Source organism: Lutjanus erythropterus, chromosome 1 (assembly GCF_056507025.1).
Source record: "Lutjanus erythropterus isolate fLutEry1 chromosome 1, fLutEry1.hap2, whole genome shotgun sequence".
NCBI classification, from domain to species: Eukaryota; Metazoa; Chordata; class Actinopteri; order Lutjaniformes; family Lutjanidae; genus Lutjanus; species Lutjanus erythropterus.
Window position 1 is genome coordinate 9,808,005 of NC_139317.1, and position 19,073 is coordinate 9,827,077.

Here is a 19,073-nt window from a genome sequence, read left to right on the forward strand (position 1 = left end):
GAAATTCAGAAGTTCAGGGTCTCAAAGCAGGGATCGATTTGGTGCACTTGGAGCAATTCTTAAGCGTGGCAGTAAATCCATACATTATTTATGCTGCATCAAACTCACAGGGTTTACGTGGCCAGGAGTTCGTCAGATTTCTTTTTAAGCTGGGCTTTTGTCAACTGAGATGTTGGTCTGCTCATCAGGTCTTTCACTTTTCAAAAAACATGTCAACTTTTGTGAGTTAGTATTAAATTTCAGGAGCAGAGCAGCTTGGTGGCAGGTGGCCGTCCAGGTCAGCACTGACAGCTTATGATGTTATGAATGATGTTTTGACTGGCAGGTAATTAGAATGATTGGCATATAAGGCAAATATGATTACAATACATTAAATATTATTATAAATTACAATCATTCACATAACATGACAATTCCATTTTATTTCTTAAAATGGTTGAAGACAGAGTCTGTGCAGCATGCAGTGTTGAGCAGTGCTCAGCTGTTAATCATGAAGGGGAACCTCCTTTTTATAGCATCTAATAACTAATTGAAACCAAAATTAACAGAATAATGAACACTTAAACTTCAATCAACATGATAAGACCACAAAAATGACAGAAACCATTTCTGGGGGAAAAATATATTTGATGTGTAAGTATATACCACTTGTATCCTTTTAGTTTGGTCCCATCTGCTGACATGGAGCAGGCGAGGTTTATGACCTATGGTGATCGAGATCTTTTGGCTTCACTTTAGCCGTCAAGTTGTCCTTAATATGCAGTCAATGAGTCAAAAAATAAATAAATAAATGAAAAGTGAAAGTTGTAAATTTGTGGTGGATTATGTGCCTGAACTATTTCTCTGTGCGCAGTGACCTCCTGTCCTGACAATCTCACCGCAGTGACAGAACTCCAGTACTCTTCAGTTATTATGGAGAAGAAGCCAACCAGAGGCACAAATCAGATTTGTGGCAAATTAGGAATGCTTTGTAGTTGTAATTGGGAACAAAGAATTGCACAGTGGTTTCTGAGTTCATCCAAAGTTTACAGATGAATAAAGTGTGAAACTGAACTGATTCATTACTACATAAACTTTTAGCTTTTGCTCGCTGTTATGAGCAGACACAAGCAAACTTCATGCTGTAATTGGATGTTAATGACCAAAGTGCATCTTCAGAGTCATATCTGACTTTTCTCCTTAAGCTCGCAGGCTTGTACCTTTTACTTTTTATAAAACAACCAAACATTTTGTAAAAACATCAAAGAGCACAGCAAATATTTTTTTTCCCCAAATATGGTTTCTGTCATTTTAGGTGGTTCTTATCATGCTGATGTCTGTTTGTATTCTTTTTTCTGATCAGTTTGGTTATAATTAATTATTTGATGATATAAAAAGGGGAGGTCACATCATGAATGACAGCTGAGCTTTACTCATGATTGACTGGCTGCTGGCTGTATGGGGGGAAACGTAAGGTGCAGCAGTCGTATCCGGGACATTTTAGTTTCCTTTTTGCACAGTGGGAGGATGTGAACACGCGTTGTCACTGAACAGTGTTGGAAACATCTGGGATAGTTTAACTACACAACTCAACAAAATTAAAAAAGATATACAGGGCTAAACAGTAAGACTTGCCTTCTTGCCTGAGGCAAGTAAAATGCCATGTCGGGCAAGTAAATCTTGTTGGCAAGTTGTAAAAAAAGAATGAAACTGTTAAAATATTTTGACAATTGATGAATTCTTAAAGATTTTTTTCATGCAAAATGGCAAAAAATTCTGATTTCAGCTTCTCAAATGTGGAGTTTTCCTGCTTTTCTTAATTTATTGTCATGTTAAACCAGTTATCTTTTAGTTTTGGTCTGACAAAATGAGACATCACCCTGGACTTTAAAAAATTGGGATGGACATTTTTCAGTATTTTCTTACACTTCATAGACGTTGAAGATCTAAATTAAACATGACAATTAACTTTAGTCTTTGCTGTTATTTTAAAATGCTAATACATAACACAATTTCTATAGGGACAAGTAAAAACTGACTTTGGGCAAGTAAATTTCTGACCCACTCGCCCGACCAGGCAAGCAAAGAAGAAGACATTAACATTAAAACCTGTTATATCTAGCATTTTAAGAAATTTCGCCATGCAAATGTCACATATTAGAGCTTGAAAGACTCTTTTTGTTCAGTTTCCTCACTAATATTGCAGCTCTCATTTCTGTTTTGTGACTGTCCAAATTCTGCTGCAGTTCTTCTGCCAAACATCAAGACCAGAGCTTACACAAGGAACTGACTGGCAGTGTGCTAAAAAAAAAAGTGTTTGTATGAAGTTTTACAATCATATGAAAGCCAAAAATGTCTTTGAAGTCATCCAGATCATAGAATTTGAAAGGCATATCTTGAAAACCGTGCACCAGCAACTCTGATGTTTGTTGCTACAAATTACCAGACTCACACAAGGCAATAATACTTTTCCCAGCAACAGAGCGCAACAGTAATTCCTCAAACATCTCGCAGCGATGGTGCAATACTCTGTCCCTCATCAGTGATCAACATGCTAATTAGCCCTGAAATTTGAAGGGAGAAAAGTCTTTTCTAATCTCCATGAAGAACGGGCTGCTCTGTCACTCATTAAAGCAGACTTATAATTCGTCCGGTCTCATTATATTGACACAGCGCAGGAATTCGCCTGGTCACTGTGGGGAAAATGTCATGGATCATGCTAATGATCGACACTCAGACTTATTCCCACAGAGCTCATAATTGCTTTCTCCTGCTGTGCCATTTTTCTTATGATTAATGCTATTTTTTCCCAACCAGAATCCTTCTTTCTGATAAATGCTACACAGTCGGCGCTTGATTACATGAGCTTATTTGTTTATCAAAACACTTATCAATCTTGTAAGGCTCTGGGCGTATCACTATATCAGGGATGCCTTATTTGAACTTGGAGCTCAGCTGAAAATTTGTATAAATGAGACCATAAAAATGTTAAATATTTGATGTCAAACACTTCCCTGATTTGCATATTAGTGAGTATATATCTCTTTCCTCGTGGCAGATTCAGGTCAGTCAAGTGTGTGACTCTCCTGCTGTAATAACCTCAGAAATCAAAATTCATCAGGGCACACAGCGCTTAAATTTTTTTTTTTTTACACATCTTGTTGGTTGTTTAGAAATTTCTGATTTTTACTTATAGTATATTTCTGCCTGCTGCCCACTTTAGTTTTATTTATATCAGTGGTAATACATTATAATGACTAAAAACAGTTTGGGGAACCATTTACAGTACTTGATTGTAGCAATTATTTGTACTTTTAAAGCAGCTCGTTCTCTTCCCAGCTTGTCAAATATCACTGTTTTGTCATCCTCCTCTGTGACTCATACAGACACACAAGACACCCATTAGCAGTGGAATGAGAAATATCAGGCTTCAAACATGGTATAAAGATCAAAAGTTCTGCATATGGAGGAGTGGTGGACAAACGCAGGACTTTCACCCAGGCGACCGGGTGAAACCAAACATTACTAAAAGTTACAGCACATTTCCAGAACCCTTTTTTCTGGAATATGCTGACCTCTTGCACATCTCACCGAACCCGGAAGAGGAGAAGATTTGAAAAAACAAAAAGTTACATCACGCGACCTGAATCATGCAACGTTCATCTTGCGACTTGCTTCACTGATGTCACGTCATGTACTTACTGTAACCCGAAACACGATTATTTTCTCAAACCTACCCAAGTAGTTTTGTTGCCCAGACCTTCCCAAACTACGACCGTTACCCACGCTTGCTGGCAGCGTCTCACACAGCTGCTACAGGGGACCTTGTGCATCAGTACGAGACACCGAAGGACGTGACAAACCAGCGTCTGTGCTCAACCAGCTGGGATGAGAACGAGCTGTTTTAAATTGTTGGTTTGATCACATAAAATTTAATTGATCCACCACAAATAAAGATCTGAAATATAGCGGATATTATTTTTATAAGCGTGTTCCACATGATTTGATATTTAATTAAATGTTTAATATGAAGGCCTCAACATTGTTTCATAGTAATGCTGTCAGAGAATATCCAGTACTGTGGAAATAAAACTTTGACTGATGGTAAGAAAAAATGCATTTGGTGTGGATCTGCAACAATTAAGTGATTATTAATCAATTATTAAGTCAAGTGCCAACTATTTTGACAATTGCCAATTCACTGACAGCCATTAACAATTATTAACAGTTATTAATATCATTGGACAGTCATTAATCTTTACTGACCATTATTGATGGTCATTGACAGTCACTGACATTATCAACTGTTAAAACTAAAATTAAAAGTCATTGATGATCATCAGCAGTCATTGATCACTGACAGTTATTAACAGTTAATAACAGGACGGTGCTGTCTCTCTCTGTTGTTGTCACCTGTTTATTAAAAGTTTATTAAAAGTTATTGTGTTGTGTGCACCAAATTCGCCAAGTGTGAAGTGGGTCAGATGATCAGTTGTCACCATATGCAAATTACATACACACAGACAATTTCCTTCCTTTATACTTAGATTTGAGTGCAGATTAGTGTGAGGTTCCACATTTCTACTGCTGATTTAGCTTTTAAAATAACCTGCACACAAAATTCAAATGTAATTTTGACTGAATCGGAGGACAAGATGACTTGAAATACAATAATACAAACACAAAGACAGTTGAAAAAGAGGCCATCAGAACTGCAGCACAGTGTCTGCACTTGTTATGATTACACTTAAGCACTTATAATGAATAATAGGTCTTCTCTAGCACTTTATCAACTGAAAAAGGTCCTTAGCGGTAAGTGAGATTCTTTCATTATAGATGATGTACATTGTTTTGACACCATATTGGTTGAAAAGCGGTCACGGCTATTATGTGTTGCCCTGCTCTTTCCTGTGATTACAACAGTCACTGTCAGTACTCCGACATGAATGACAACAGCTGTTAACCACCAAAACAAACAGGCAGCGGCTGCTCTGCTGAGATTAGTGAAGCTACTAAAAATATCTCCAGACATTAAACTGAATAAAAGAAGAGGAACCGTGTCAGCGGGGGGTTCTGGGGTGAGCCCTGACAACAAGGCTAGACCTCATATGGCTCATAAACTGCAGTGGAGTTTTCCCGGGAGGCCCAGGGAAGCCATGAGTTCCCTACTGGAAATCTCATTTTCATTCTAATAGAAAAATTAAATAACTTTTCTCTGTTACATAATAGCTCTTGTTATTTGTATTCCGCTGTCGTGGCTGTGTTTTGGACAATTTTTCACTGAGTTTCTTCAAATTAGTGAAACAGTTTGTCTCATGGTGGCAACGTGTGGGAAATGTCAGGTGTGTATAATTTAGTTTAAGTATAACTTTATAATGTCAGCTTCCAGGCTGTTTAAACTAAGGTGGGGATCTGAAGGATATTCTGTGAAAAACAACTACAAAAAAGTACCATGGTGGCAACAACTGTGGTGGAGATATTGTCAATGTCCCTTTATTGCCATTAAGGAGAGGTTTAGGTTTATTTGTTTTGTGCACACATAAAAAAACAGAAAGAAAAACCCATGAAGGAAATATAAAAGTACGTGTGAGATGATGAAACCTGTGAAGGCTTATATACAACCACATCCAACTCAACAAAAAGCTGAAAATGGCATCTATAAAATGAGTAGAATCAGAGGGAAAAAAAACAAAACAGAACAATTACCATAGTTATTAAAGGGACAGTTCACCCCAAAATCAATGCGTATCTTTTCTCTGGCCTATTTATCCATCTAGATAGTTTTGGTGTGAGCTGCAGAGTTTTGGAGATTTCTGCTGTGCAGATGTCTGCCTCCTCTCCATTATAATGGCACTAAATTGCACAAGTCCTGTGGTCATTAAAGCACCAAAAACTAAATTAAAGAATAATAAAAGAAAGTAGTTCATACATGAAACTGCTCAGAACACGGTCTGTGAATTATCTTGAGTACTGATTTTTGGAAAGTGACACTGGTTTTTATTTTTGCGCATTGATCACCACAGGACTTGTGTCATTTAGTTCCATTATATTGGAGAAAAAGGCAGATATCTGATATCTCCAAAGCTCTGCAGCTCACACCCAAAAAATCTGGACGGATATACAGCACTACAGGTCAGGGGGAAAATAGTGAGCTGGAGGAAAATTAAAAAACAAAAGCAGGAGTAGTTGCCATGATTACAGTATGACCAACTGGCCAGATTTTTCCAAACCAAATGTTTTTAACAGCAGACCATTTCTCTGTGATTACACCTAGACAATGACAAAGAGGAATCCATTAAATGTTCAAATAATAACTCCTCGATATTTGCTAGAAAACTGACCACGGGAGGTTTTGTACAATGGAAGGTGAAGATTCTGACCCTTCGAGTTTGATAATCATGGAATTGTGAATTATTAACAAAACAATATCTAAAATTATGAGGTCTACATTTTTGTATTTAGTTTAAAGACAAATGTGCAGATATAAAGAATGATAACGTCTCAACAACTGCAATTTAAAAAAGAGAGGTGCAGTTGGTACTACAGCTTTGGAGAAAGTTGCTAATCTAACAGTTTCTGCAGCAGCAATATATTGTAAAAATTGGAAAAGTGTAATATAATGTAAAGAAACACACACTGTGAACAAAGCCCTTATTTTTCTCAGAATCCCAAGAGATTTAGTGACGTTATTGCAGATAAAGCCAACCTGTTCTCTCCAAGAGCGTTTATCATTAATCAGAAACAAACATGCTGTTTAAGTTTTGATTATTTCTTCATGATGAATATGAAATTTAATTTGCTTGCTGTCATATTTCTTAATTGCCCTTGTCTGCAAAGTAGTCGCTGCAGCTGTGTGAAGATGTGCAAGTTATTCATGTTAAGGAGATTATTATACAGTATAACTTGAATGTTTTGTGCCTTGTTGTTGTCTGTATTTAGCTGTGTAATATTCCAGGCACACAGTACTGAAGTTATGTTGTTGTGAGCTGTCAGACAAAAGAAACGTGAACTGGGCTTTGAATAAAGTTTGAACTTGCATAATTTAGCAGTTGTTTGCAGGCAAGTCAACTACTGGGTTGTGTGTCATTAATTGTAGTCTGAGTTAGTGTAGCCTTAATGCATCATTTACATTATTATTAATGCCTCAACAAGCTGTAGGCAGGCCATTATTTACATACTTAATATCTTAACCAGCTGAAGATGAAGGTTTTAGTCATCACCATCGATTCTGATGGCAAATCTAAACAGCTGCAGCTAATCAGTGTTAATGGTGTGGGTTTGTCAATGAGCCACAAAGGTAAAGTCTTCACTAGCTGATGTTTGAAGGGACAGAGTTTTTTTTTTTTCCAGTGGAAGGTCTTCCTCTAGTTTAATGATTTGGCATGAGCTGATTATTTGACAGACAGGCAGTTGGCAGCTAGCTCTATGGCTAACTGACAGCTGCTGGAAAGAGACTGACTTAGAGACTGACCTTTGACCTTTTGGATATAAAATGTCATCACCTCATAGTTTTGTCCTGTTAGAACAGAGTTTGTCATAAATGGTGCATAAAATCTTGAGTTCTGCCCAAAAATGTGCTCACTGGGGTCAGTGTGACTTTTGTCCTTTAACCTCACGTCATTCTTGGACGTTTGCACCAAATTTGAAGAAATTCCCTTTAAGTGTTCCTGAGATATCGCCTTGACGAGAATGGGACAGACATGAAGTCTCTGTGACCTTCACCTTTGACCTTCAAAATCTAATCAGTTCGTCCTCAAGTCCAAGGGAACATTTGTACCAAGTTTGAATAAATTGCCTCAAAGCATTCCGGAGAAATCACGTTCACAAGAACAGGATGATCTGGAAACACAATGCCTGTGGCGATGGCTGTTGCCGGAGTGGAATCATAAATAAAGGGTTTTCAAGGATTACGCCTGGTGGGGATAATAATGAGTCTCTAAATATACTTGGGCCGCCATTAAATTACCTGAGCGGCCCACCCAAGTAAAGTCTATGCGTTGGAAAATCTGTGCAATTACTCAAGGTGCTTCTTTCTTAGATTTTGTGCTAACGAAGTTTTTAGTTTCTGTCAGTGCTGTACAATCTTTCTTTTGCCTTTACAGCCACAGTGATTACTGAGACGCATAATAACTGTTCAGCTCTGCTTCTGTTTATCACAAACAAACAAACCTCAAATGCAAAATGAAAGGCTTTTTGTGTACAAGATATTTTCCACTGTGACGCTCACCAAAACAGCAGCTGTTCACAACAATCATTGTTAAAGCTTTCATGAAATGGATTGATAAGACACACCGCTTGATGCTCCAGTGTGACATATCAATGGGAGACGACCAGAACAGGAAATGCTGCTGTATGAGACATCAAAGACTTCTTACTTTAGGAAAAGTTAGTGATGTTACTTGTCATGGCAACAACACAACATGAGAAGGTGGCATCATCACACCAACACATCCTTGTGTTTAAAGTCAGCGGTAGCAACAATAACCATCCTGGCAAATAACTTACCGTCAGCAGCAGAGGACGGCTCTCTTTGACAGCTCCCACACACCCGAGACAGCCAATCACCATGATGATGGTCCCCACCGCGATGAGCAGGTTGGCTGCCGACAGGGAGGGAAGTGATGATGACAGGGTGGCAAAGTTTCCCTGGGTCACTGAGAGCCACACTCCCACCCCCAGTATGCCACATCCTCCCAACTGCAGAGGAAACACAAAGAGGCACGAAGCTGTCAGTGAGCTAACAACACAGTCACACCCATCCTGAGCAAAATCACAGTCACACTCATCCCGAACAGAAAAAAGTCAAACACGCTGGTGTCAAAAAACACATGTGCAGACTTTCTGTTGTTTTCAGATTGTCTTTTTTAAAGTGCATCCCTGTGAGAGCGCACAGAGATTGAAAATGGAAAACTCATGTCAAAAAAAAAAAAATCAACAGCTGGGATAAAAGATCAACAGAGGTAGCAGGGCGAAGCAACCTGAGCATTCAGACAACACCGGTTTAAAGGAACAGTTGTTTATTTGCTTTTTTTTGCGGAGGGTTAGTGCGAAAATTCCCAGTGTGAACCAGCTGGGATTTTAATGTTGATTCTTGTTGAAAACTGGGTGATGCTCTGGGTCTGAGCCAACCGGCAACTTCTGGGGCTGAAAACTGAAACCAGGACAAAGTGCCAAAAACTGCAGTTCCTCGAATGGCCACTAGAGGTTGGCTCCAAAAGCAGTTCAATCCCTGTAGACCCCCATGTTAAAATAGCGATTTTGGTCTCTTCAGATAATTTTCCTTGTTCATGACAACTGTACACGGGGTGAGTTTTATATAACTCGCCCATTTAAATCCTGTTAAGGCTGAAAGTTATGCATAATTAAGGGCGGGCCTGCTTTGAGTGACAGGTGGATGCCATGACAGAACATTTTCTTCATTTGGCCGCCTCAGCTCCTCCCACGCTAAATCTCTTTGCCCATTTTTAGATTAGCCAGGAGTTAGCTGAGTCATGCACTGCCAACACGGTGACAGCCAAATCATTGCTCATCAGAAATCTGTGGGTGACGTCATAGACGCTCCATTCACTAATTATTATACTGTTTATGGTCTGAACATCTAAGACCTCTTTTTGTCATCTTTTCTACCGGCTAAAATGCAGTTACAAAGTCAATGTGTCACAAAAGGCAAACATGTTTCAACACTTCAACACATTTAATGAAAAAAAAAATCAGGTTCTTGTAGCTCCTCTTTGTTTTCCTAATGGCATTTGCAAGAATCCAGAGCACCTGAGTGGAATCATAAAATACAATACTGGTTTGGTTTACTGATTGGTTGTTTCAGGCATCGTTAATTCTTGCAAATGCCATTGGGAGCAGCAGGTGGAATCAGAAGAACTTCATTTTTTTTTCACTTATTATATGTCTCATGTATTACTGTCAGGATGTGGTGACAGTTTCAGCAAATGACAAAAAGTATTTTTATAGAAATTATCAACAGTAGCTTTAAATTTCTTAAAATAAAAAACATTCACTTATTGCTGTAGCCTAACACACATGCACAAGTACTTAGGCATATTGGTTACAGCTTCAACTACTCAGAAAGTATATGCATTAGGACTTAAAGTATTAGGAGAAGTTAGTTTTCTGATAGAAAGTTTTCTGCCAGAAGCATTGACAGGCTTTCTGGAAGAAAGGCTACAGGAAGTCAGGTGATGTAGTGTAAAGGGCAACAAAGTCAATGAAACACAAGATTTTCATCCATGAGACCAAAGTCCGGTGTGAGGCTTTTTTTCTCTGCTTTGAACTGAGAAATCTGACTGTAGTTTCATAGTGAGGATCTAAAGTGATTGTAGGCTATTATTTGGATATTTTACAGTGTGATGGCCACACAAGCAGCCACACACTGAACTACAACAATGGCAGTAACTCTTTGCCTCATTTACTTTAGGTTTATTTTTAAGCACCACTCTCAAAAATACACACCCACATGCAAACAGATAAATAACTGAACACACGGATTTGTTTCAGATCACAAACTCATCTTTCTATTCACATTCTTAAACAATATTTAATTATTTCTAGTGCATGTTTTTTTAGTTAAGTTTCTTTGTCAATTTTCAGCAGTATTATTTTTTTTTTAGTTAATGTCAGTTAACACCATGCTGATATGTTTTGTAGTTAATGTAGTTTGTTTAAATGTTCTGTCTTAGTCTGTGTTAAAGTGGCACGATCAGCCACTATTTAAGTCTCCCCTTTTGTCTCAGTTGGAAAGTTCAGTTTGTGGTGTTCAGTTCTCTTGTAGTTAGTGCTGCAGTCCCTAACATACAGGATGAAGATTTTCACCATGTTCAACCATCATCTTTATCAAAATCTTTTTAAACATTTTTTCCAACAGAAAAATGCTCACTGGGTTGATACCACTCTTACATCTGCCCAGTAAATATAAAGCTACAGCCAGCATGGTTAGCATAGCATAAAAACTGGAAACATGGGGAAACAACTAGCCTGGCTCTTTGCAATAGCAACAAAATTGGCCAGCTAGCATGTCTAAAGCTCACTAATTAGCATGTCATACCTCGTTTACTTCCGCCGTGCAAAAACCAAAGTGAAAAAATGACAAGTTGTGTATTTCTTGCCAGCAAAGCAGTAACTTCCTAAAATCTTTTCTGGTTGCCAGGCAACTGGTCTCAGCCAGTCGCTGGGAATTTGATTTTTGACATTAACGAGATACAACGTATTTATTAGAGAGCTTTAGATGTGGTGGTGGGTGGACGTGCTATAAGCTTACCAGCTGTCAGCTGTACTGTAGCTACATATTTACAGTACAAACATGAGAAGGGTATTATATAACTGCTGGCAAGAAAGGGAATAAGAGTATTTCTCAAAATGTCAAACTATTCCTTTAAGGTCACTTTTACTCGTGTAGTTGTGTTCACATGGTCCTGATCAAAGAAAAAATGTCTATAAATGAACTTTAACACATAATTTATGTATATATTCATATAGATGTATTACAAACATGGCAAGAGCTGTAAACATGAAGTCATATGGACTGACAGGTTGGACAGTTTTATTTACTGTCATCATGCATCTTCAGCGCCACATGGACTCTACATAGGAATATTAAATACCGGTGACTCACGGTAAGTCATGTAGCGCCTTATGATGAAGACCTAAGTGTTTATAATCATTATTAGTCATGACTGCAATTGGACCTCATATATGATGAATAATGATGAGCAGGGGCGTCTTGTCCTGTGTCATTATGGATACTTATTGTGTGGTCGCTTTCTCACTGGCTTTTTTAATGAGGAACCGCTCTTTCATCTTTGTGATGTATCAGGGAAAATCCATGCAATCATGTGCTGATACGTTCGCGTGTTTACCAAGTAATGTTGCATCATTACTGAATATAGGTTGCTCAAACATTATTTTCTTTGCACATGTTAATTTCATAATATTAAGCTTTTAAATTAAAATGTTTGCAGTACTGGCTTTCATCTTTATCTATATTTTCCTCATGCTACAGTTTGTTTATTGTCATTCACCAATATATCACAGCAAATTCCTTGAATGTGAAAACCTGCTTGGCAATGAACCCCAATTCTGATTCTGCTCACACAGCATTTAGTCTGCTTTGTTTTCGCACCGCAAACACGATGCACCAGAGTGTGTTTTGGTGCACACTAAACAACTGGGCCAAGGCCTCTTGACAAGGAGGGTCTTGGTTCGCTTCCAGAGTTGACAGATTGACAGCTTTCACAAAAGCTGAAATGTACCAAACCAAGTGGGTAAACACACCAGAGTTTGTTTGGACTGAACCAAACACTTTGGGTGTGAAAGCCCCCAAAGAGATTCAACCACAACACTGATATAAGAAATGTCGGCAATGAAACTGGTTAAATCTCACCACTTTTTACCAGGAAAATGGGTATATTTGAAAAACGTTAATTACAGATTTAAAACAAAATCAATATTAAACCCTACAAAAAGTGGATTTTTACAAATATTATTAGGAATTAGTATTTGCATCAATGACAAAATTGGCACTGTGCCTATTAGTTACATTTTGGGCATTAGAGTTTTCTTCCCATTTTTACCCCTATTAGACAATTGACTGTAGATGGTCACTGACTTATTGAAACAAAGAGGACTAATATGTGACAATAGTCCCTCAACTGGAATCAAACTGGGATTATGGTAGTTACATTCATCTTAAACTGGCCCATTCAACCCTGTCTACTAGAAATTATATATTACTGTAATACTTAAAATGAAATGAAAATGAAAATAATTAAAATGTTCTCCCAATTATGCTGCGCTGACAAATGTAATCACTATCTGGATCATATCTCTTCCCAGCCAACTCTGGACTCCAGAGACCGGGGTTTGGATCCACAGTCTCATCTGTGGTTTGGTTCAGGCAACAAAGAAGCGCTGGTTGACGTTGGGGAAAGACTGTGGTTTGGGTTAAATGTCGATAATCACGTTGGGTTTCGTGATTCACTGTGGACTTAAACCAAGACCATGGTCACTGCATAATCATAACCAAGTGCTGCTGATATTGCACCGTAAGGGTGGAAAACAAATGAAATGTGTCACTAATTTGTTCAGAATCAACATTTTGCAACTTTCCAAATACATTTAATAGTTGAGATCTGTTTAGACAAGAAGACATACAACATTATCACCACAGTTAGAGGGAAGCAACCGAATAAAAAAGATGCATCTGTTAAAGTGTAAAACCATTGGAGCCGTAGCCCTAATAAAGTGCTGCTGAGGAAAGCAGTCAAGGTCCTCCAAGATTAGGTGAACAGAGCTGCCTACGATCAACCGTGCCTTCTACAAAACTTGTTTGTCATAGATATCTGCAAAAGAAAGCAGCTGTGTGCCAGTTATTCAGCTGGCAACTTTAACAAACTATTTTCGCTTTGCACTTCAGGGTTCCCACACAAGGATTTCTCTTGTCCACACTGAAAGTATTCAGTCTGCAGAGAGTGAAGTTGCTGCAGGGACTTTTTGCAGATTGCAGATGTGTTGAGATCATAGTTGAAGTTCTTGTTGATCACTGTTACCAGGTACTTATATCACTTGTAGCATCTCACTTCAGGAAGTGTTTGTCACACCGCTCTATAAAGTCTTTCACAAGTGGCCCGTGATCAAACTTGCCATCCTGATTAAAACAGTGTCATCTGCGAACTGCAGGAGATGCTTGTCATCACAGTAACTCCAACAGTCATTTGTATTAAAGAAAAATCTATAATGGAGACACACCCCTGGGGTGAGCCTGTGGATAACAACCGCTTCTGGGATCAAGCACCATTAGCCCTGACTGCCTGGGGCCTATATGCTAAAAAATCCAATACCCATTTTACCACACAGCACACCCACGTCAACAGACGGGACAATGAAGAGCATTTCTTGTTAAAAACATGGGAAAATTGCATCCAGGTTCAAAGATACCAAAAGTACCCTTTGTCACTAACTAATGGAGACAATAATTTTTTAAATTGGTCTATTATTAAGGAAGAGTGCTGCAGCCGGCAGAAGTGAAACTAAGCTGCAGTGTAATCCCTCTGGCCAACTGTGCACTCTCAAAGTGAGTCTATCAAGAGTTCTTGTTTTTGTCACTGACAGGCTCAGATTGTTATTAAAACTGTCTGACAGCATTAAGGAAAGAATCATTACAGAGGTAGACCTTTTTTAAAAGAGAAATATACATTTTGTTTAACCAGAACCATCATTCTGATCGCACTTGCCAAACTAGCCAGACTGAAAGCTGCAAAGCTTTAATTTTTTAACATCATCATCATCATTCAAACATGACAGAAACACAGTAAAATTCACCGTAAACCTCTTGGCTCATCTACCTACTCCTACAACAATCACCAAGACTGGTTTGGTCAACATAAACCATTTATTCACCAAACTGGAAGCAAAAATACCAGGAGAGGAATGAGAGTGAGGTCAGACATCAGGCACAGCCAGAATATTTTCACATCTACCTCGGTGAATTAAGGGTTTATTTCGACCAAAACACAGAGCCAGTGATTATTAGAGTAGCGGAGAGATTGGTCAACATGCTTTTGGAGAGTTTTATTTTGTTTCTGTCTAGTTTGAAAGAGAACATGATAACAATGTTATCAAATTTGCAAAGGGAGTCTGGTCAGTTTGGTGAGAGCAATAAAAACACTGTTTCTGATTAAACTAAAAGGATTTCACTCTATCTCTGCAGCAAACCTCTCTCTAATGTTGTCAGACATTTAACAAATGTCTGAGACTGTCAGTTGCAGACACACGCACTTTTAGTGGACTTGATGGTGCACAGTTGCACAGAGGAATGGTTGTAGCTTAGTTTCGCTACTGCCAGCTGCAGCCGTCTCACTCAGTACTGGACCAAGTGTTGTTCCCATTAGTCCCTTAGAGACAAAAACATGGTCATTTTTCAACCTGGACCTTAATTTCCCAAGTTACTTTTAATAGTTAACATGGTCTGTTTGATAATATGTTGAATATATACTTATTTCTAGGAGTCAGGGTTGGCCTAATACAGCCCTGAGTTTGTCTCATTTTGAGAATAAAAGCTGTTTTGGTTCACATGAGCTGTAATTATTTGAGCATTTCAAAGAAATAAAGTATGAGTTTCCCATTAAACATACTAAGTTGTGATATTAGGCTAATTATCACCTCCACAAAAGAGGTTGGGTGTTTAATATATGAGACCAATTACAGTCAGTTGGTGCCACTATTTGAGGAATTGAGCTGCTGTGAGAGGAAATCTGCACTTTTCCACAGTCTGCATGGATCCTGTTTTTTTTTCTCCTTTGAATTTCTTCCTTAAGAACCACAGCATGTCTGCCTTCACAAGCACCAAATGATTGTAAGAGGGAGAAAAATAGTAACAAATTCATGATGCACATCAATAAGGAATGTGTCTATAGGAAACATCCATCATACACACTCGCACGCTCTCTACGGCCACTTGACAGGACTCCCAAAGGCAATAAGATTTACATGGCTAGATCCACCATTATTGTTTTTCCCCTCAACTTTTTCTTTCTATTTCCAGCCTTAACACAAGATCTTATTTAATGAGCTCTTGAGCTAGAAGTAGGGCAAGGCGGAAATAAAAAGCACTCATGTGGGGCTCCATTCACTGAGGCAGGTTTCTGTTCACCATCTAACACGGCTGGGAGATTTCAGCAGCTTGCAAATTAAAGGTCTTTGGGTCACTGTCACTCACAACGGACCCTTATTACACCCCAGAGTATATCCCCTAATGAAGATTGGCCGCAGCGAGAAGGGTGAAGGATGAAAAGGGAATGCTGGGAATTGATGGTGGTGAACGTTTTGAGGTCAGATTCTTTTGCTCGTTGGAGCAGAGGATATAACAACACGGACACAGTTTACATGACACAGATATACAGGGCATAATCATCCAGGCCAAGTCCTCTACAAGACTACAAAAATGATTCATTTTCACTAATTGTACAACTAAACAGAAATATACCACTGTGATGCAAATGTGTTTAATTGAAAAATGACAACGCAAGTGACAATGCATAGAGTGCATAAGATGCATGGATTTAAAAAAAAAAAAATATATATATATATATATATATATATATATATATATATATATATATATATATCTTGAGCAGTTTTGTGGCGCGTTCAACCATCAGGGAGCCACAAAATGCAAAAATCTAGTTAGTGACCTTGGGCCCTGTTGTGGTGGATGAATTGGCGGTCTTTCTTTGGCAGAGCGCAGTGAGCGGTAGAGAGCGTCAACCTTAATGAGCTGCCGTTTCGTAGGCAAGTGTCAGGGTTTTGAATTAGACGCAGGCAGCCAGCAGAGTGATCTGAACAGCTGGGTGACACGTGCTGCTTTGGGCTGGTTGAAAACCAGACGTGCCGCTGGATTCTGGATCATCTGTAAAGGTTTGAAAGCGCCTGCCTGTGAGGAGTTGTAATAGCCAATTACGAGCGCCTGCACCAGGAGTTACGCTGCATGCTCAGATAGGTAGGGTCTGACTTCCTAGTGATGCACAGGGAAAATCAACACGACTGAGAAATCGAGGACCTTGAAGGCTAGTTGGTCATCAATCATGACGCCCAAGATTCAGACTTCTTAGGTATGAGCTGGGTGGATTCAAGCTGGCTACTGCTTTCCAGTTATCTAGAGGGACTGGCTGGGATGACAAGGAGCTCAGTCTTGGAGCGCTCAAGCTGAAAGTGGCGTTGTTTCATGCACGTGGAGATACTGTATCAGAGAGGTACGACGAGACGGGAGCAGAGACTTCCAGAGGGAATGACAGGAAGAGCTGGGTGTCATCAGCATAGAAGTGGTGTGAGACACCATGTGAGAGGATTATTGCACCAAAAGAGGTGGTGTATACCAAGAAGTTCATTTCTGCCTTCATCTGTTAGTGACTGTTTTCTTTTAACACAGGTGTTAATTACATAAATGTTACCTAACGCTTTATTCAGAGGTGACAGGGCAATAATGAAAAGAGCCACATTCTCACATGACATTCGGCATCTGGTGTGCAGGAGGCACCGGTGGCTCCGCTGAGAACAGCAGAAAGAGGGGTTTGAAGCAAAAAGACTGTTTTCTGTTCTCTCAAAGGCTGCATCAGTTAAAACTTATTTTTTATGAAGCCTTATGTAATGACCATTGTACACATGAGACTGTTTGGAGATTGTCAAAAATATAGTTTATAGTTATATTAAATATACAGTAGCGTGATTGTTATGATTAATTTATGGTGATTACAAGGTTGTAGGAGGCTATTTTTTCAAACTTGCTTGCAAGAGAAGAATCTCCACAGCAAATTAAAAATGCTCCATTCATTATTTTCTTGTGGTTTATGAAGATGATATAATTTTCTCTGTTCATGAGAGATGATAATTAAGGTTTGCATTTATGAATGTTTACTGCAGCACTCTTAATCAGGTGAACACACTGTGATTTCAGTTTCCCTCTTCAATGTTGTAAAAATGTTCATCATTCATCTGACCTACAGACCAAAATGAAGGGATATTCTATTTACAGTGATCTAACGGAGAGAAAAACAAGAAATCCTCACCTTCATCTCATCACCACTGTTTCCAAATTGTGGTCTCGTTTATACAGAAGTGTCTCATTTAATTCTGATTTGCTGACTTACGGATTTAAGCCAGTTTGTTGGATATTCAAAATTTCAATCATGCAAACTGAACGAACACTGAAAAATATGGTTTACATTCATATTAAATGTAGTTATTCAAGACTATATTTTAACTTTGCTTGCTCTTCAGTGCAAAGAATCATCTGACATGAAAATAATTTTCACAGCAACTTAAAAAAATGGCTTTTTCATTGTTTTGTTTTATGGTTTATGGCCCTGATTTAATTTTCTTTATGCATGAGAGATGATAACTGTTGGTTGCATTTATTAGGTTTATTGCAGGACATTTCATCAGGTGAAGACAATGTTTCAGTTTCTCTCTGTAAATATTTAACATTTTGAAAAATACCCATCATTATTTCCCAGAGCCAAAAGTGACATCTTTTTCTGACAAATAGTCCAAAATTAGAGGATATTCAGTGATCTGATACAGAGGAAAGTGAGCAATGTCTTTTTTTTTTCTTTTTTTGTCAACCGTCTGATTAATGAATCCTTCAACACTAGAACACTAAGTAAACTATTTAATGTTACAATGAAGCAACGTTTAATCACCACAGTTTCTAAAACGCTTTGATTTTCATGCCGTTGGTTTTGAAGTCTCTTAGGAATCCTTTCATGTAGCGTCTTTTGCAGGGAGTTCAGCACTTCCACACTGATCACAACTGGTCTTGATTAGCACCCATCCCCAAAAACAGCAGCTGAAATCTTTACAGTCACACAGATTTGCGGTGTTTAAATTGATGCAGCCATCTGGACTGCCTCCTCCTCTCGCAGCAGGTTTGGGTATTTGAAGCACGGCAGCCAAAGAGAACATACAGTTTCCTTCAATAAATACCGATTAGCTAAACTGCCTCTGGTTGCATCAGAACCATCACAAAATTTGGCATTGTGGAGCAGAAGCATCTACATTGATAAGACTTTGATGACATGGTGATGAAAGTACGTCTCTCATAATGATTTCCTCACTAAAATATACATGTGCAGTAGATGTTCTTGACTCCTGGGCTTGCAGCGTATAATACAGGTGGATGTTTTAATGACTACATTCACACTTACACGACTGTCAGCGCTTAGATCTCGCTGCAATTATGAGCACTCCATCCAGAGCACGGGTCAGGAATACATATTGATATAATTATATTGGTATGATTAGGGTCATAACCTGAATTATTATACATACATGAATAAAATGTGAAGCTCTCACGGCCAAGGATTAGCAGAAAAAAAAAAAAAAATATATATATATATATATATATATATTTTCCTGGGTACCACAGCAGTGAATGTTAGTTTGAATTCACCTGCTTCATCTATTATTTCTTTTGTGATGCTTTGATGTGTGAGTCATGTATTCAGCTCGTCCCAAAAGAGTGAATTCTGGTCCTTAAATCTGCTATAAGGGTTGCAGCCTGGTGATGAGTTTAAAGGTTGTTGGTTTTTGAT

At 38.6% G+C, this 19,073-nt stretch overlaps 1 protein-coding gene across 3 annotated transcripts in view; it reads right to left on the reverse strand.

Annotated features, from left to right (window-relative positions):
* The window catches only part of tspan4a (tetraspanin 4a), a 247,487-nt gene that overhangs the window by 79,667 nt on the left and 148,747 nt on the right, over nucleotides 1-19,073 (reverse strand). For all 3 annotated transcript variants that reach the window (XM_084737817.1, XM_084737737.1, XM_084737655.1), the window contains one exon: nucleotides 8,485-8,676. In XM_084737817.1, coding sequence (XP_084593943.1) covers nucleotides 8,485-8,676 — 192 coding nt within the window. The remainder of the gene's footprint in view (nucleotides 1-8,484; nucleotides 8,677-19,073) is intronic.